Here is a 19,931-nt window from a genome sequence, read left to right as displayed (position 1 = left end):
TTGATTAAAGGGGAACAAATGTAAGTAGTTCAGCAAAATAAATAAATAATGCATTAATTAATCTGTTTAGTTTTGAAAGTTTTGGGTTTAAACTGTAAAACTACAGCATCGATGTAATAGTAAATATTAGTTATTTATAATAAATGCAAATTTGCAGTCTCCAGCATGGTGTTTTCTTTTACATAACAGACACATTCTGTTGTAATTATCCTGCAATGGCAATGTGAGCTACATGACTTTCAACTTTGTTTGGTTATTTTAATTTAGTGAAATTGCTTCAGAGATTACTTTTCAGTATTTGCTTTTCCAAAATTTACATGTGAATTAAAAATAAAGTCTAACATGGTGTAATGGGCAATTTACAATAAAATATTTACTAGTAAAAAAAAATCAATCACATTTTTGCACATTAACTAAACCATTTGTCATTGTGTTAATTACTATTGTAAATAGTTTTATGATGTCATTTATTGTAATATTTTCACTTTAGCTAAACAATTCAATAAATATGATCTAAATATAGATTTTCTTTTTAAGTTTTCAAGACAAAATGCTGATTGACATTTTTCAAAGTTCAGTCAGACTTTAATTTTCAGAAGTTTCCTTAGTAGAAATATTAAAATAATGATACTTACATTTTACATTTCACCATTTTAGTCTCACAGATTCATCATCACTGAGTGATACCACTTTATGTTGCTGCAAAACTCATTATGCAATAATTAACCTCTCAAGAATGTACATAAACCTAAAGGTGGGTATGCGTTTTGGTGTTGAAGGGTTTCTTTGAACTTTCTTCTCACCTGATTGTCAAGTCCACTGACAAAAAAATGGAATAATGTACATTTTACTGCTTGTAGTTCTTCTGTTTTTTGAGAATTTCAATATAATAGAATTTGAGTCTTTAAATCTTCTCACTGTTAAAGTTTTCATGAAGGATTTTGAGTAGAACACACTGGATTGGGTGAAGAAGAAGAGGGTAGTGTCGCCTCAGTGGATTTCACTTTGAACATGTGCGGCACGGCTGTGCTTTCAGTCTTGTGTGTGTTTGCAGCGTGAGACTCGACATCTTTCTCAGTCAGCAAGTGAGGGGGAACATAACCAGACTGGGGTTTTGGGTGCTCCCTGTAGTGCTGGTGGTTGTTTGCCTGTTTTGGTGGACAGCGGCCCCTCTTGTCCTGCCCCCGGAAAGCCCTGAGTTTGGGGCTCCAGTGTTCCTGCCACTGGAGGGCTAGAGTGGAGCGATCTGCCACCAGGCGCTTCTCCTCTGGCACCCAGGGCTGCTCTCCTTCATCTGCTCCGATCAACAGGACTGTCCGACCCACCTGGAGGGCGGGACAGCCGCAGCCAAGGTCACGGTCAGGGACCCAAAGGGACTGAGAGCCCCTGCGAATGCGGGTGTGGGACCCAGTGCGGAAGACGACTTGCACCAAGATGGAAAACTGCCACCAGGGACCTGAGCGCTCCATACCTTTCACCTGCACCTTCAGCACTAACAAACACAGGCACAACATAGTAAAAAAAAATTGTATTTTGATAGATTCTTTTGGTCCACAATTTAAATATTTGTTACAATTTAGATTTGATTCATTTGAAGAATTAATTTAAAGACTGGTTATACTTTTTCATTATATTCTGTCATACATACACTGTGGATGCTCATATCAAATATGGATAGCAGGAAACACTATAATTGTTAAATTATATTTAATATTATAATAAAAAAATATAGTGGTTAAAACAGAAAAATGGCCACTAACCATAGTTCTTTCGACAATAGGTCTCCAAGTTCATCTTGACTTTAACCTGAGAAGGCTGGCAGTATGAAACGCACTCCTCCGCTACATGAGAGACAAGCAGAGGGGGGAGAGGGAGAGAGAATCATCAAATGAGGGTGGATATCATTTCATAGCAAGCATATCAGCACATGTCTTTTCCCCTAATTACAATATGGCTGCTTCTATTTGTCATCACAGTATCCTTTGACTAACAGATGATCCCAACTGCAGCAGGTGGGACATTCTTCGAGCCGCCGCTAGGAGGGAGTGGTTAGCCACTCCGTGGAGAGTGTGAGCAGCAGCTCCCAGAGCAGTTTCAATTCAAGGACTGATCTGTTAAAAAATATGTGGCACGCCTTCAGAGGAGATCTGATATATGATCGCACAAAAAAAGCCATAAATCTAAATGCTGCGGTGACATCAGCGGGGGAGAGAGGATAGAAAAGGGAAAAACTTTATTGTTATTACTCAATCAAATCTTGTTGTCAGTTACACAATTTCCTGCATGAGGCATTCGGATATCATAAGTTATTATGGCAGGTTACAGCAGGCAGAAAATTTTATAGTAGAAAAATTAGATATTGGTTTAATATATTTAAGTACCAGAAGTTTAGTTAATAGATTAGTTTAAAGGTTTAAAGTTATAAAAAGTTATAAAGTTACTTTCTGTATAACAATGTCTTTCAGGATACAATTTTCCAGATTTGCCTTCTTCTCCATTTTTGTCTATGAAGTGATTGTCTGCTTAAAAAAAATAATTCAAGGAGCTTCATCACATTTCTCTAGGACTGCCATACATCAGACCTACCTATGCTGTACTGAGGTTGGTACACTGGAGTTGGAGCAACTTCCGGAATTCCTGCAAGCATAAACACAGTTTCACACAAAACAGACACACAAAGAGAAACTTCAGGACACCTTCCAGAGCTGTCAGTCTGTTTCACTTCTGTGCATTATATGTGTGCATTGTGTTTGAATGACCCTCGCTGTGTGAGGCATGCCCATGCAGAAGATAAGCAAATGTCAAAATGAACGTGTGTGTGGTCCTTTTATGGTCCACAAACCCATCCCGCGGTGCTCTCTCTAACACAAAGACAGATGCAAACTTTACTTTTTGGAATTTAATAGGGTCAGACCTTCACTTCTTGTATGGTTTTGTCTCAAACATTAAACAGAGTAGTGCGTGTCGGTGGTGTGGATTAACATCCTGGTTGGCGACGCGTGCATAACCCAGGCTCTTGTAAAAGTTTGTGTGTGACAGTGCCGCCATATAAGCTCACGCATCGTCCTCTGTCCAGGTCTGGTCTTCTATGACACAACTGGGCCACTGACACCCAACACCCCCTTCCAGCTGACGGTCCCTCGTGTTTAAAAGTCAAGAAGGTGCTGTGGGTTTCTGTAAGTGTACTTATAGTACATGTCAAGGGTTCCAATGAGGCAAATGGGCCACCTGCATGAGCAGGGCTAGTGACAATATGATATCCATGTATGCGACTGACAGACAAGGATATATTTTGTATGTAAAAACGACCAAGCCTGATCTCAGGAATTTCAGGAAATTCCCTTTTCTGAACTGAGCAATTTCTGTCATGTCAGGCAAAATGACTGGGTCTCTATCAGAATTTAGTGACTAGCTGACTAGTGATATGCTATTCTATGTATGCTACCAGTTAAAAGGTTGGACACGCCTTTTCATTTAATGTTAATTTCTTTATTTTCATTACTATTTACAGTGTAGATGCTCACTCCAGGCATCAAAACTATGAATGAACACATATGGATTTATTACAAAACAAAAAAAGTGTGAAGTAACTCAAAGCATCTTTTATATTTTAGATTCTTCAAAATAGCCACCCTTTGCTTTAATTGCTGCTTTGTATGCTCTTGGCATTCTTTTAATGAGCTTCATAAGGTAGTCGCGTGAAATGTTTTTCTAACAGTCTTTAAGGAGTTCCCAACACTTGTTGGCCCTTTTGCCTTCACTCTGAGGTCCATCTCATCCCAAACCATCTCGACTGGGTTTATGTCAGATGACTGTGGAGGCCAGGCCGTCTGTTGCATCACTCCATCACTCTCCTTTTTGGTCAAATAGCCCTTGGGGTCATTGTCCTGTTGAAAAATAAGTGGTGGTCCAACTAAACGTAAACCGGATAGGATGGCATGTCACTGCACGATGCTATGGTAGACATGTCAAATTCAATTTTGCATAAATCCCCACCAGTGTCACCAGCAAAGCACCACCACAACATCATACCTGCTCCTTCAAGCTTCAGGGTGGGAACCATGCATGTAGAGACCATCCGTTCACCTTTTCTGCATCACACAAAGACAAGGCACGTGGAACCATAGATCTCAAATTTGGACTCATCGGACCAAAGAACAGATTTCCACTTGTCTAATGTCCATTCCTTGAGGTTCTTGTCCCAAACAAATCTTTACTACTTCTTGCTTTTCCTTAGTAGTGGTTTCTTAGTAGCTGTTTGACCATAAAGGCTTGATTCACGCCGTCTCCTCTGAACAGTTGATGTAGAGATTGTGTCTCCTACTGGAACTGGTCCTCTTTTCCTGGGGCGGTCCATATGTGAGCCAGTTTCATCGTAGCACTTGATGATTTTTGTGACTGCACATTCAAAGTTTTAGCAATTTTCCAGACTGACTGACCTTCAGTTCTTAAAGTAATGATGGACTGTCATTTCTCTTTAGTTAGTTGATTGGTTCTTGCCATAATATGCTATAATCTGACAGTTGTCAAATGGGGCTGTAAGCTGTGTAATAAGGCAAGAAATTCCACCAATGAACCCTGACAAGGCACACCTGTGAAGTGAAAACCATTTCAGGTGACTACATCATGAAGCTCATTTAGAGAAGGGTTTGTAGCGCTGTCAACAAAGCAAAGGGTGGCTACTCTGGCAGATCTAAAATATAAAACAAACAACATATACATATATATATACATATATATATATATATATATATATATATATACATATATATATATATATATATATATATATATATATATATATATATATATATATACATACATACACATATATATACATACACATATATATATATATATATATATATATATATATATATATATATTATTCTAATCATCATCAAACCACATCTTTATTGATTAACGCTGAGTCATTAAGGGTACAGGGATTTCCAAGATTCAAGATCTTCAAGATTGCTTTTAATTCTAAATAATGAAAAAACATAAAACAATTCTTAATGCTAAACTTTCTCTTGCTAAAACGTCTAGCACAATTGTCTAGGCGACATTCAAGAAGTACCTCAAACCAGCAGTTAGGCAACATCTGTGATTGATGAAAACTGAAAAGCAAGGTTATTGGTCTCGGTGGAGAATGTGTCGCTGAGTGGGCTTCTAGTTTTTAATATGTTTCTAAATTTACAAGGCAAGTCAAATGTCTGAATCGTCACATATCGCAATATTCCAAATAGTGCAGAAACAAAAGATGCTGTTCACTCATTCCTAAATCAATATAGGAACTATACAGAATAAAATTAGCAATAAATTAATTAATAAAAATATGATCTAACCCAAGAAATATCAGGTCAAAGTAAAAACACAACAAAACATGACACTAGGAGAAAAGTCAGCACTGACTCACTAAATCAGATAACTCATCTTAGTGTGAGAAGACTTTTCATTGACCAATATTTCATGTTAATGGGATTTCAACTATTTTCTTTTCTTTGGCATTTATTGAAACTCTATTAACAAAAACAGAAGCCACTATCAGAGCGACATGCTGATTATTCTGAAGTGAAATCAGCAAAGATGTTGGTAAAACTTTCAGAGGAAAAAAAGTTAAATTCTGCAAAGTTAGCAAACCTTTTGACATGTTTTGTTAATCAGATTTAACTGGGGAATGTATAGATCTCATTTTTATCTCCCAGTGGACACTAAAGTTAGAGTTATTTTAGATAATGCTTCAAAATAACAGTTCCAGTAATCTTTCACGATGGCCCTCGCAGGATTAAACCCGAGATCATGGATGACTTTGGCTGAGGTGACAGCACATCAACTTGCTTTAAATATGTGAAATAACTGTTTGCTATTTTGTAACAAATCATAAAACTTGATCATTTTTCATTTCATAAATTTGCAGTTAAAGCTTTAGTAAAGGTTAGCTGGGGCTATCTCATCAGCTAGCTTGGATTCCATTTTGCTTTAGCTTTAGTTGCCTGAGTTTGACAAAAATATGCAGCCCTGTCAGACAATTCTGCTGACATCCTGGTCTATTCAGAGCATAGATAAAATGGTTTAAAGGTAGCTAACATTGAGTTTAGCCTGACTGCTGCACACATTTAGGGCTGTCTGATGAGGTGTAGGCGAGATGTACGAGGTGGTGGGAGCAGAGAGGTGCTATACATAGACTGAGATAGTCTGGGAGTAAAAACAAACAAGGTTCTCTTTCACTCACTCCTTTCACTAGGAGAGTTATGAGTCTGGGCCCTTCGATGGGGGCGGTTTGAGGCGCGCAACAGGTGCGAAGCTCCCTGCTGCTGGCTCCCTATGTCACCTGATTGGGACTAACACAGCGTCAGAGCCTGTGTAGTTGTCGGCACTCGTGCGATTAGCCCGGGATGTGCGCATGGATTAGCGCTCATGGCTGATGTTTGTTGCTGGCCAGGCGCAGAGATGTGAGTGGCAACAATCCTCTTGATCTGACGCTGATACCAGATCAGCGGGAGATGAGGTTTCCCTGTAGCGCTCAGCTCATGTTATCGCTGCTGTGGAAACCATCCAGGGATGATGAAAAGGAGACACGCCGGGGAGATCGGGCCAAATTAAACTGAAGCGCAGCGGCCCTATTTATACTGAGCTACAATTTGATAAAGGCTTACACAGCTTGATAGAGTCGCTTAATCCATTTAGGCCACAAACAAATGAGGCTGAAGGAGAAACTAAAGAAGTCACTTTGTCATTACTGACAAAAAGCCAAAGGGTGTCGAGTGCAGAGAGAACATTTTTAATTACGGTAAGACTAAGTGCTGTTAAGAAATCAATCCTTATAAAAACAAACAAAAGAGGTTGTCATAACTTTCAGATTTGAGGCCTCTATTCATAGTTTTCATAGAGTCCTGGAAGGCGCCCACATGTGTGCAAAACTCGATAGGCAAAAGAAGTGCAGCACTTAACACCAGTTAATTTCCTTCATGTTGCAAGCCACAAACGTTTCTACATTAACATTAATTTTGAGTAAAATGCAAATAAAATATATCAAATCAACGTTTTATTTATTCAAATACTTAATCTTTAAGTGCTTGTTGTAAACCGAAGCTATACCATTTAACCAGGTTCAATAAATGTAACATTTTACATTCTACTCATGTAACAAAATTACATGGGAACTTGTACTTGACTTGGACACATGCAGGCTGAAATGAGACACTGCAAAATGTGATCTGTGTCTGATGGGTGTTATGGCAGTTGCACCAATTTCCACAAACACACGAAAATCCTTGAAACAGAGCGAGGAGGAGAAAAATCCCTCAGACAGACCCAGAACCCCTGGGACAAAAGACAGAGCCCACTGGCAGAGTCCTCCCAGAGAGGAAATGAATATCCAGACGTGATGGAAGCGATGTTTCAGTCATTAGTTAATGGTAAAAGTGTTATTGGTCATCACAGTTGTATCTTTAACAGGCTGATTACCTATTGACTACATTCAGACATTCAAATAATAAATTCAGCCCTGTATTAAATGTTAAATGAATGTTAAATGTTTGCTTTATTAAATCTGTGTCCTTCAAGCATGAACTATGAAAACATCTGATTATAATAATCCTTTTGTGTAAACTCTCAAGTCCAGATGAGAACAATCAATTACTATTTAAGAAGAATTAGTAAACTAAGTCACCAAAACAAAACAAAAACAGAAAAATATTTGTTGCTGTAACTGGAGTAAAGTTATGGAATGATGCCAGTGATTCTTTGTTGTTATTTGTGTTATGTTCTTTTTTTATACTGCACGTTTTGCTATGATTAGACAGAAACGCAATGAATGAATGGAACCAAAATAGTTTCCAGAGAAATGCGTTTACATTCCAGGTCTCGAGTGAGCCCAGTTTCAAAACTTTTACATTGTATCAACAAATGAAAACACATTTTGTGGTCTTGAAAATGTATTCAGACTACTGATGATGCATTCGCCTCATAAATTATGCCACAGAGTCTACATAAGCTGCCTTTATAAATTAAAGGTTTTGGCATATGCAGTGCTGTATTGGATAAATATCAAATTTTGCATACAATCACACTGAGCTACTGGCTAACATCAACTAGCTACTTAATATCAATCTACATGTTGCTAGTTTTAAGGGAGAGCTATTCTGGTTAGGTTAGCATAAATCCATGCCAAAAACCTATTTCCAATTTCATTTTTAATATTGCAATATTAACAATCTGAGTTGCTGTAGATGAGGACAAACTGGTGCGATCTGCGCTTGTGTTAGCATTTCCTTGGGTGAGGAAAAGTGTTAGCATGCACTGACAGCCTTTATGCTTTGCTAGCAGTTGTAAACACACTGTGTGGCTCATTTGTGCACTCTTTAATAGCACTAAACCTTGTGGAATCAATAACTGACAGAAAGAGAAAGAAGTTCTTGTTTTGCCTTCAAAGTGAAAACTCTTTCTGACGACACTGCTAAAGTTAGCAGATTTAAAATGGACATCTGCGTGGTAAACTTACGTATGCAGGGCTGTAAAGGAGACTTCCCCTGTTCATATCCTGGGGCACAGCGGTTACACCTGAGGCCGGTCACACCTCGTCGACACAGGCACTGACCAGACGTCTGGTTACACCAGCCACCCACTGCCCCCACAGGATGGCACTGACACGCTGGGAAAGAAAAATGAACAGATTAGAAGCTGAATAAGCACGTTTTTTGGTAGGTACTCACATGAGCTGTAAATCCAACACTGACCTTACAGTACAGGCTTATTAGCCTGTATTTTAAAGCTCTGTACTGTTTTTGCCTCAGTTTTGTTGACCACCAACAAGCAGGTTGTAAACCAAAATAACAAGCTAAAAGATGCTAAAATGGTGAGCAGAGCCAGTTGAAATAATCTACATTTTGGATAGGTTTAAGATATGTTAAAAATAATGTGACAAAGGAAAGACATGACAACAGGACTTAGAAATGCATCCATCAGTGACAGGACCAGGTTTAATCCTGAATGACAAGCATGTGTCCTCAAGCGTGTCACTGAGCATGACAGGAGGCCTATACTAACACCAGGTGGGCGTCTGTTTCCTGATGGGTAAACAAAGACAAATTCCTCAGTGGAGATATTAACAAAATTGCACACCATTGCAGGGAATCGTTATCACTCTGGTGTTTCTTTTAGGTAAGTTTTTTTAGTGAAGATGAACCTTCTTAAGTAGATATTAGCAGTGTTGCCTGTTACACGGTATAATGATTACTGCCTGGATTTGCCATAGTTTACATTGCAAAGCTTTTTATTTACCAGTGCTTTCAAAGGATAAGGGCCAATGAGAGGAGACAGATGGGGAGAGGAAGCCTCTCCTCAGCAGCTCTGTTCACACTCGAACAATGTTTATACAAACCCTTACAATAAGTCCAAACAACCTGCCTGGAGAAAATGAGTAATTGTCTCACCGCTGGCCTCTGAATGGTTACTAAGTGAAATGTAGCAGCAATAAATCAGGACTAAAAGCGTATAAATTTGCAGGATACTCTTGTTTCATGCCTTAAAAGTGATAAAATATTGAGCGTGTTTAATATTTTTTATTATCCCTGAATGTGTGTGAAACTCACAAGGCCTGTTAATTCTGGATATACAGCAAAGTATTAGAGCAGAGGACAAGCTTGCACACAGCTAAGCTAGGGTGTCACAGTCACTTAGGACATGACACCGGTCAAAGGTCACCGGGGGTCATTGCAGATGCCACAGGTGGTAATAATGTGGATGCATGAGGCAGCTCGGTGTGGTTTGTGTGTGCTTTTGTATATCGCTAACAGGAATAGCTGTCCTCTGTCACAATGTAACCACCCCATTAACACTTTTGTACACTTGTACAGAGGCAGAGCGGACCATGTACGCTCAAATAGCAACACACATTCTGACAGTCGGGCATAAACACGATCACACTGATTTACTTTTAATCTTTCAGCGAATGTACAGTCAATCAAAGGTATGGGTCACGCACTCGCTCTACCCTCCGTCTTGTGTCCCCCACCACATATACACTAAACACACACACATCCAGTCACTGACGTTGGCAGGCTTTGCGGTGGCTGAGTGGCTTTTTGTGGTTGCGGGTGTATCCATTCTGGCAGTACTGGCAGTGGCGTCCGGCCGTGTGGTGGCGACACTTCTGACACACGCCTCCACTGCGCCGGCCCGACTGCTGAAACACCTCCATGCTGAAGCGGCATTTGTTGGAGTGGCCGTTACACTCACAGGCTGGACATAGGCAAAGCAAAATAAATACTGATGAACACCAACGAAGCAAAGAGTTTCAGGGCTGGAGAAAGTATTATCAATGGGTTATTCAAATCCAGCAGTTTGGCTTTAATATGGTATCCAGAAAGTACCAAATAAGGGAAATTTTGGCTTAAGCCAGATTTATGACTTTCAGTTTGATTGCAAATATGTTGGCACAAAGCCCTCTTACACTTAGCTCTCTTCCAGAGTGCGTCTTTTGTTCTATTTTTATAGCGAGAATAACTTTCACATCAACTGTATGGGGGGGATCTTTTAAAGCGCCCTCATTTATATTGTATTAATGTTTGAAGTCATGTATAATTAATGGTGTGTTGCCTTGAGTAACAGTCACTGAACTGGACCTCTGCAACATGTTTGTAGGCTGCTGAGTATCGGTCAGGATCTGATGTGCAAAGGTTTGTATGTTAATGCTGAAAACAGATGTCTGGCTTGTGCTGTTTGAGCGACATTAAGTTGCTGGATGAGTTATAGCCTTTATAAACCTGTACTTGAAATTGGGATTCAATCATGCTGTCTTTACTATATGCACAGTTTTTAACAGTTGCAATATGTTTTCTAGTGATTTCATTGATTTCTTTCATAAGACCAAAGGTGTGCTTATGTTAGCATTTTCAAAGGCAGTATGATGCAGGACTCACCAACACAGGGGTTTGGGTTAGTGGGCGTAGCTCGATGCCATGGTCTGTCAAAGTAGAAGTCCTCACACACATCACAGTCTGGCCCCGCTGTGTGATGCTTGCATACACACACTGCACGACCCGTGTCGTCGCGGCGACACCTGGAAGCGTGTCCATTACATTTACACCTGCCCCCGACCTGCAGGTCCGAGAGGGCAAAAGGAGCTCGGTCGGGGGGCTTAAAAGCAGAAGGTTGGGCCGCCTGCAGATTCCTCAGCCTTGTATTGTGATTGTTGTTCCTCCTTTTCCTCAGCTCCTGCCCTTTGTTGTTTCTGCTCCGCCCCTCAACTGTCCAATTGCAATCTCCATTGGGGCAAGGCAGCCAATGATTGTTTTCCTTCTTGCGGCCACGCCCTCTGCCTTTCCCGCCCTTTTTAGGAGAAGTGAGAGTGTCCATGCTGAAACTGTCCCCCCCTTCCTTGCTGGTCACGTTGTGCCCGTCTTCATCTTGACCTGAGCTTTTATAATGACCCTTCCTGACTTGCTTATCTATTCTGACCCCTTTGTTCCTCACCCTTGTCTCTGAGTTTTTTGTCTCCCTGTCAAAAAATGCCAGTGTATTTTCTGTGTTTAACTTGTCCACCTGATCTCCAGTCTGATCCTTGAAGTCCGTTCTCCATCTCACAACACCAGCCTCTCTGATGTCGTGTCCACCGTCAAGCCATCTTTCTTCTTCCGTCTTATCCATGTGGCCTATCTTCACCTCACTGGACACCTTATGGAAGACCACGCGAATGTCGGTGGCTGTCACCCAGTCCTGGAGAGTGGGGCTATAGTCAAAATCAGGAGAGGATGGCCGTCCATCCAGAGTGGAGAAGGCCAACACCATGCCTCCTCGTTGCTTCTGTAGAGGGCGTGGGTCTGAGCAGAGGGGCTCCGTTTCTTGATGTCTCGTTTGGGCCACTGTTTGTGAAGGTAGCTTGAAGTTCCTGAGGCAGTCGCTGGAGTAGTGCTGCATTGGCCTCCAGGTGCGCCCAAAGTCCATCGACTTGAGGATGGAAATGGAGATGGGGTCCAATGGCTCCCTTTGGTGACAGAACTGAAAACTTATGTATGTGATCTCAAAGCGGCGGCCCAGCGGTAGGGTAAGGACCCAGTCTCCTGTGTCAGTACCTGCATCGGCCATCCAACATGTGAGGTTGTGGGGATTGTTGAGGTCGGTTAAGGTGGAGATGTGGCTGTCATAATCATTTCCTTGTAGCGAGTGGTTCACGTTGACTGGGACCCCGTAGGCAGCATTGATGAACTCTGACAGGCAGTGTCGCGGACGGCCAACTGTGTGGTAGCAGGGGTCATTAGGTGAATTCCAGCTCAACGGCGGTTGGGGAAGGGAAGAGGAAATGAGGGAAAGACAGAGGAAGAGGAGTAGAAGGAAAACAGGACAAAAAGAGGTGGAGGGAGGAGGGGAAAAGGGTTGGAACATCATGTCATCCAGCCTGTGAGAGGAAAAAAATCTTTTTTTACGGAGGAAAACCACAGGAGCGTGATCAGAAAAGAACAAAAGACTAACTGATTGATTTATATGATACGCATTTGAAGCCGAAGAAGGAAATCTAAGAAGGACCACCTGTCCCCTTATTGAAAACACACCATACTGACTGATTGCATCACTGCAAGTTCACCTTATTGGCTTTCAGTAGTTGCCAGTAAAGACTTCATCCTGTAAAAATGTAATCTCCCATCTTCCCAGTAGTGTCAGCCACCGGTTTGAACCCTTGAACTTGAGAACTTATAAGAACTTATCCATCTTAAAACTCTCCTTAACCCCAAAACGAGTGGATGAATGCGGGTGAAGAAGGGCGCGCACCCAGCAGGTCTGTCTGAAATAACAAAAAACATGCCCGACAGCTGGGGCTAAAACGTGAGCTGGACCACATCCATCATATTTATTGCTCCCTTTCCAAATATCTTTACCGTTGGTCATTGCTGCAGCCACCGCAGCGAGGGCCCCGACCATGAGCAGTGTAGTAGTGTCATGGTGTAGGAAAGAGGGCACGGAGAAACAGACAGGGAGGAAGAGGAGTTGGAGATTAGCATTTGGGATGGTAGAAATGATTTATGGAATGAAATGTGTGTTCGACTTGAGCCCCTACTCGGATACTTCCGTTGAAGAGACAAACCCTGACTTGTGTAGGTCTGCAGTGCAAACACATCCGCTTCCCGTTTCGTGTAATTGGTGATGAGTGTAATTTATTTTTCTGTCATGATTTGATACTAGAATTCGTCCGCTTTGGCATCCAGACAAAATGGACAATGCACCTACTTTCTCTGGGCCCAGTGATTTATCGTTTTTTCGCTGCTCACACAAAGCCCAGAAGCACATTTCCCAATGAGCACTACGTAAGTTTCTCCATTGCAGGGTGAGTTCAGCACCTTTCTCCTTTCGCTTTTGGGAAATGATTTCTTTTCTTCATTAAATGGGCTGTCATCTTCTCATTTATATCCGCCATCCTTCGGTGGTTTCAAACAACTTTTCCTCCACTCTCCCGTCTCCCTGCCCATCTATCACCTGCCCCTTTCATTCTGTTCTGGGAATATTCTTAACTGCTGTGAGATTGATGATGCCCTAACAAGCGTTTGACACTGACAGCAAAGTCAGCAGGGCTGCATAAACCAAACCCGTAGGAGAGGAACGGGGCTGAGAGCCTCTCCGGCCTCGTCATGCCGCTCAATTAGCCAACGACCGAAATATGAGGCCTCCCTTTTGGGACCACACAACTCTGAGGGGTCCTGCGTGCAGGTCATGGCGGTCTCTCGGCTGCCTGGGGACAAATTGCAAATGTCCAAAAGCAACCAAATGCTAGAAAATAAATCAGCTAAACTTGATTGAGCACAAAAGGGGAATAACAGGCTCAGCAGGCGCCTGTGTTTTGTGGCGTTGCTAAAGGAAACAAGTAACAAGTGCAGTGATTAGTGGTCAGACTGTGACCCTGGTCCCAGAGAGCCACATTCCTGTGATCCAGAATGCCTCGGCTAGCCATTCCTGACGTGTCGAGACATGCCCCACGGGAACCTGAACACACTGATAAAAAGCAGGACGTATAAGTTGATCGGCTGACTAATTGGGTCTCTGGTTTCATGTGGTGTCGATATACCGGTTGTATAAGAAGGGGAGACAAGTCAAAGGGATGATGAGCGGGGTAAAAAGCTACCAGAGGATTCAGGGAAGTAGTGGTGAGATTACAGTCAAGAATTCAGCGGATGGGCAGTTACAAGCGTGTAGGCGGGTGGTGGGGGTGAAGCGTACACATGGCTAAAAGAGAAAGGGGTAGGTTGTTTAACATTCCCGTGACATGCACTTGCTCTTGTCTTTGTCACATTACATGACTAATTAAACATTTGCCCATTACACCCACTCTGATAAATGGATGCTCATCTAAGTGAGGCCCTTGAGGTTTTTAATGCACCCCTCTAGGCCAAATGCAGAGACTAGATCAACTGTCTGGCATGGCAAATGCAACCCAGCAGATATGGTTTCAACTACGGTTTTTCTCTACCGCTTTCAATAAATTCACACAGCCAGCATGCCGGGGGGTGAAATGCTGTAGATGAGCAGGATTTCCTCTGAATGAATTTCCTGTTAACTTCAAGAAGATGCCTCGATTTCCGTTTCAGTTTTGTCTACTTTTTCTTAGTTGCAAACTTAATGCACACAATAGCTGTTGATATAACAAATATGCATTCAGTTTGAGGACCCTGTGAGCAAAAGTTTTGAAACAACTTGGCAGCAATCTGCCTCTCAAAAAGCTTATACAGCCAAATAGTGGTATGATGAGATCAACAACATCTCCGGCGGGTGATCTTTAGAAGCAGCTATGCTTGGCTGGCAAGGGGCTGGAAAAATACTTGCTGACAACCTGGGGGCATGTTTACAGCATAGTCGAACAGGAGAGAGCAAGGAGAGCGGCGCTGGTGTTCGTGCTCTGCAGTCCTCGTTTATTTCCCAACGTAAATCTCCCGTTCTTCATAACGCTGAAATGTGTCTGAACTTGAAAGCAGCAGAGATGTCGGGAGCAGAAACAAAAAGGTGGTTTAATGATTTGGTAGAGGCTGAAGCTGCAGGAGTTCATGCACATGCATATAAGTTTTTCACAACTGAATAAATGGATAGGAATATGTAAGTGAATAGGAAACTCAATAAGGTGTTTCGGTGCAGCTGAAAATGCTGTTTGCAAAAACGTTTGCTTGCTAGACAGTTTTGCACTGAGTCTTTCTGTAGATGTAGGAGTCTGGTGGAGCTTTCAGAGAGAGAGAGATGTGATCTTATGGGGTAATAACAGCAATACATCCATAGTTTTCCATATCCATGTATGTTCATTTTTCATGCTTGGCCTGTCTCTGTAACTAATATACCATGCCTTTTGCTGTATTATGATTCTAACTGAAGAATGAAGATCATATCCTTCTGAAAACGTATCACTCATAAATTAACTTTTTTGCTTGTGTAATTGTTCTGCAGCAAACGTGTCTTTTTTGTATTCCTGTTTCTTGCTGTGGTTCCTCTCTCTTGCTACCTGCTAACTCGCTTTGTCCCTTGCAGAGCTTTGGGCCTGTCTGCGTCTGGAGCTATTCTGCTGAGCAGATGAGCTGGATTTGGCCCGTCTCTCACATTTTAACATTCCTCGTCATGCGCAGCAGTCCCGGCCAACCGCAGCGAGGGAAAATATGCTAAATTCAAATAGTTCTGCAACCTCTGTGATGAGTTTCAATAGATTAAAATGAGGATTGCGCAAATAAACACACGGCTGTGTTGTTTAATAAGGTGGATTTGTATCGAGCTGATAGCATCTGGGAAGATTTCCCAGGGTTTTACGTTGCAGCTCTGCTCCAAGACACGGAGCCTTTAAATAAATATGATCAATTATATAAGCTCTGTCTTATAGCCAGCGCGTTTGAAGCTGAACCAAGCGGACACCTGTTGGCGCATGTTACCAAACTGACACCTTTGTTAATTTGCAATTGTCCTCAGCCGTCAGAAATACAACCCTGGGCTCTGGGTGAGAAGAGAAAGGCTATGCATGCGCTCTGTATTCCCATACTGCATTCCTGCCCGCACAGTTGAAGCCCATGTGTGTGTGTTATTCCACGCGGAGCGGATTCCAGGAGTTCTGTTTTAGGTGTAATAATCTAATTTTAGTGGGGTGGCCAGGGAGGTGGAAGCAACAGACAGCACAAAATGGATTATCGCTGCTCGTATCTTTAGCTAAAGGCCTCTGTCCTTCATGTTTGCACCTCCAACAAACAGCCAGTCTGGTGCACGTGTGCCGCATCCTCCTGGGCCACATGTGCCCCTTCAGATCTGAAAGGTGTCTCTGCACCGACCTGCAAGATTTACTTGCTTCATTTTTGAATAAAAAAAACACATGTTGCCCGCTTGATAATACAAGGGGAGTTTCCTGTCAATTTCCCCTTTACTGCCTCATACAAGTTGGCAAGAAGCTTTCAGCGCAGCTCCAACTTCACATGATCTTATTGAAAACCAGATGGAAATGAAATCACTGAGAATCCACGCTGCAGTCAGGCCAAAGACAACTTCGGGCATTGTGGGGGGAAAAAAATTCCTGTGCATAATTGTGTGCCAATTAAATCCGCATAGTGTCATACAGCAAGTTAATAATGAGAAGCAGGCGCAAAATGAATCAAAAAAAGGTTTGCGCCTTTTATGAGCACTGGACAAAATTAAAAAATATATGTTTTTAAAAAGAAAGAAAAAAGAAGAAAAGAAAAACAGTCATGATTTGCGTCAGCTAATTAATCATTAATGTTACAGTTTCATTAAAAAAAAAAAAAAAGAAGAAAAGAAAAACAGTCATGATTTGCGTCAGCTAATTAATCATTAATGTTACAGTTTCATTAAAAAAAAAAAAAAACTTTTTGTTTACTAAACTTTAGCTTGTTTTAATTAACACTTCACAGCAATCCAGTAAACCCCAGTCCCTAAACTCCTTAAGAAAAGAAAGACAGAAAAAAGCAGGCTGTCTTTATTAAGACAAATGCGGTGATATTTTTTATTAAACTGGATTTTTAGGAAAACCAACAAACTGTAAACGGACCTTAAAAGGCAAACAGCCCGCAGATAGACGCTGGATGCCGGAGTTGACTTTAACCTGAGTCCTTAGACTTTAATGATCCCTTTGCCACGGTTCATGAAACGTAAATGTTTATCATATTTAGTCTGATTGCTTTGGCCAGAGCTGAGAGCGAAGCCCGGAGACTAATTGGCTCAATTCAGCAGAGCTAATTGCGCTTTTGTTGAGCGCAAATTAGCTGCAGCCAATTATGAGCTTTATTTACACAGCGAGGCTATCGCAACGTGATCAGAAAACTTTCACTCTGATGTTTAATGTTGATCATTATTCTCGCTTGTGTTTAACGTTTAGGATAAATAACAGCACCGAATTCCCGGCCTGCTAATTGGAAATCGTGTTATGAGCATATATTGTGTTTTGATTTATTTATTTAATTTTTCTTTTACCTCAACATAATGGGACATAATGGCAAAACCACGTGCTTACGATTACATTCAAAAGAAATATACAAATGAAACTATATGTTTGTTTGTTTTTTAATTGTAGTTCTGCGCAATGTTGCAGTAAAAAACAAACAAAAAAATAAATACAGATTATTTTTTAGAATGTTTTCTTATTACAAATAAAATAAAATAAAAATAAACACAATAAGCAATTTACATTTCAGTAACACTGGAGGTAAAACAATTTATACTACATGAGATCATTTTATTTTCAAGAAGGATTAAACGTATTTTTTTCTAGTTCAGTCCTGCAGCTTATTTGTCAGCGCGTAAAATAATCAGTAATCACATTTAAAAGAATGAATTTTTAAGGAGATTTATTCTCAAATATGAAAATATAAGTGTGTAAACGATAACTGAAAAGAGAAACGTAGCTATAACTCTACCCCTGATGTAATTTATACGAGTTTTTATTCCCCACAAATGCTTTTCTGTCTTTATTTAACCCTCTTGTAGCCCTCAGTTCCACCGACAGAAAATACAGTCTGCACTTGAAGTTCAGTCGCTGCTTCTCTCCAGCGCCACAAAAGCGCAGATAAAACTTCACACCCCTTCAGCTACCGCAGACCTCGAGCCGATAAACAATCAAAAATCAGTCACAGGAGCTCACCATGTGCGTCGTCGCTGTGCTTCTCCTTCCTGCTCCCGCGGTGCCTCCTGATCATTAAGAGCAGCGCAGCAAGTGTCCGGACATCCAGCTCGGTGTGCAGAGGAGAGCTGAGCAGAAGGCAAACCTGCCGGGAGGGGGCAACGCACCGGGTAGGGGTGGGGGGACTGGGGGTGCAAATTAATGGGATAATCTGGGAGGTGTCTCTCCTAATAGCAACAAAACTGAGCCAAGAGCTCCCACCGAGGAGAGGAGTCACATCATTCTCTGCCAAACTGGCTCCAAGTGCCGAATGCGTAAAACCCCGATCCAAAGCTTTATTCTTTAAACACTTGTTTTACTGCTAAGTGTTCTGCTGGTATCAGCTTCAAATGTTTGGATAACATTTACTTTTCTTTTTTGTGGGAAAGTCCAGTGTTGACGCCCACCATTCTATGCTAACAACCTGTATTTTTCCAGTTAATCACTGATTATATAAATAGTTATGTAAAAGGTTTTCTGCACCAGTGCATGCTTTCAGGAAATATCTTAAAATAATCAAAAGTTGTTTTGAAACAGGACGAAAGAGCATTTGATGTAAGAATAGAAATGGAAAGTAGCCACACAAGCCCCCTCTGTGTGCACAAGTGCATTAAGCAGGGCATTTGTCGTGTTGCTGTGTGATTTGTTTACTGCAGATGAACTCCATTTAGGTTTTCTTTTTCTCACTGTGGGAATATTTTTAGTCAAACGTACCTTTGATTTCTGGTTGCCTTCACTGGCTCAAAGAAACACCTTTTGTTCTTTGTTCTTCTTTCAGGAGCAGAACCTTTTTTGGAGTCTGATTTTATTTATAGGGCCTGCAGAGAGAAGATGCACTTCTTTGTTCTGTTGTCAGGTGAGGAGTTTAGTTCTTTTCTGACAACAGCTCCATCGGTTGCAGGTGTGTTAGTGCTATACATTTGCACTGCTGTTTTAGTTGTGAGTTATGTGTTCACATTTTGTTGGACAGTTACTGAGTGCATTGGAGACTAAGATTTAATATCCAAAACATGAGATGAGTTTGCAAACGACACTTTAAATTAAACCAGAGATCAAAATATCTCAAATTAGCCCATTAGTAGCCAACTCCCATTTATCATACTTATGATACTCATGCATTTTTTCATTATATGTTTGTGCTTTCTGTGATTTATAGTTTTGTGGTGTTACGTCATGCAGCAGGAGACGTGACACAGCTCCCTATAAATACAAACAGGTTGACCTTTGCCATTATTCCAGCTTTTTTTTGTTTAGTAGAAAACTACAATTTTTAAGACTCAGCTCAGCATTTCATGGTTTGTTAAGGATGCCTTTTCTTTTCTCATTTTTTTGCACTGCATGGATTTTCCTCCTTCAGGTTTATTAGCATTGGCAAGTAAATTGAGGGGCACAGACAAAGTTCAGTTGCAGTAGTCTTATCTCGTCATCCAGGCAAAGATCTCGCTATCCCCTCGGTGAAATAGGAAAAATAGCTGAAGTTAATTTGGTGGAGTGGATCGTTCTCAGATGTGAGGCAAAACTGATACAGATGGAAATATAGGAACGAGAAAGTGGAGGGAGGGAGGAGGGAAGACGCTTGATTGGAGAGGAGGAAACTTTCCCAGAGAAAGACATAAAACTGATTGATGACTTCCCTCGAGGAATGTTTCCCCAGGTGTGTTTTGTGTGTGTGTGTGTGTGCGTGCGTGTGTGTGTCTAGTTACAATGCACTTAAGAAATGCTATCCTTGGACGCAGGACAAGTGCAATAAAGTAAACTGAGGAGTGAAATAGCACGTTAATGCGTCAATATTGCATTTTGGCAACAT

At 41.3% G+C, this 19,931-nt stretch overlaps 1 protein-coding gene across 1 annotated transcript; it reads right to left on the bottom strand.

Moving 5' to 3' along the window:
• Positions 1-563: 563 nt before the first annotated feature.
• ntn5 (netrin 5) lies at positions 564-18,275 on the bottom strand. Its single transcript, XM_085153665.1, has 7 exons — positions 18,107-18,275; positions 10,926-12,400; positions 10,057-10,245; positions 8,507-8,656; positions 2,587-2,637; positions 1,761-1,841; positions 564-1,492 (listed from the first exon to the last, which is right to left on the bottom strand). Exons 2-7 carry the CDS (start codon positions 12,388-12,390, stop codon positions 930-932), a joined length of 2,499 nt encoding a protein of 832 aa, XP_085009791.1. The 5' UTR covers positions 12,391-12,400; positions 18,107-18,275; the 3' UTR covers positions 564-929.
• Between the last annotated feature and the right edge of the window lie 1,656 nt (positions 18,276-19,931).

Source organism: Neolamprologus multifasciatus, chromosome 3 (assembly GCF_963576455.1).
Source record: "Neolamprologus multifasciatus chromosome 3, fNeoMul1.2, whole genome shotgun sequence".
NCBI lineage: Eukaryota > Metazoa > Chordata > Actinopteri > Cichliformes > Cichlidae > Neolamprologus > Neolamprologus multifasciatus.
The sequence above is the reverse complement of the archived record's forward strand: the minus strand, read 5'-3'. Positions and strand labels throughout refer to the sequence as shown.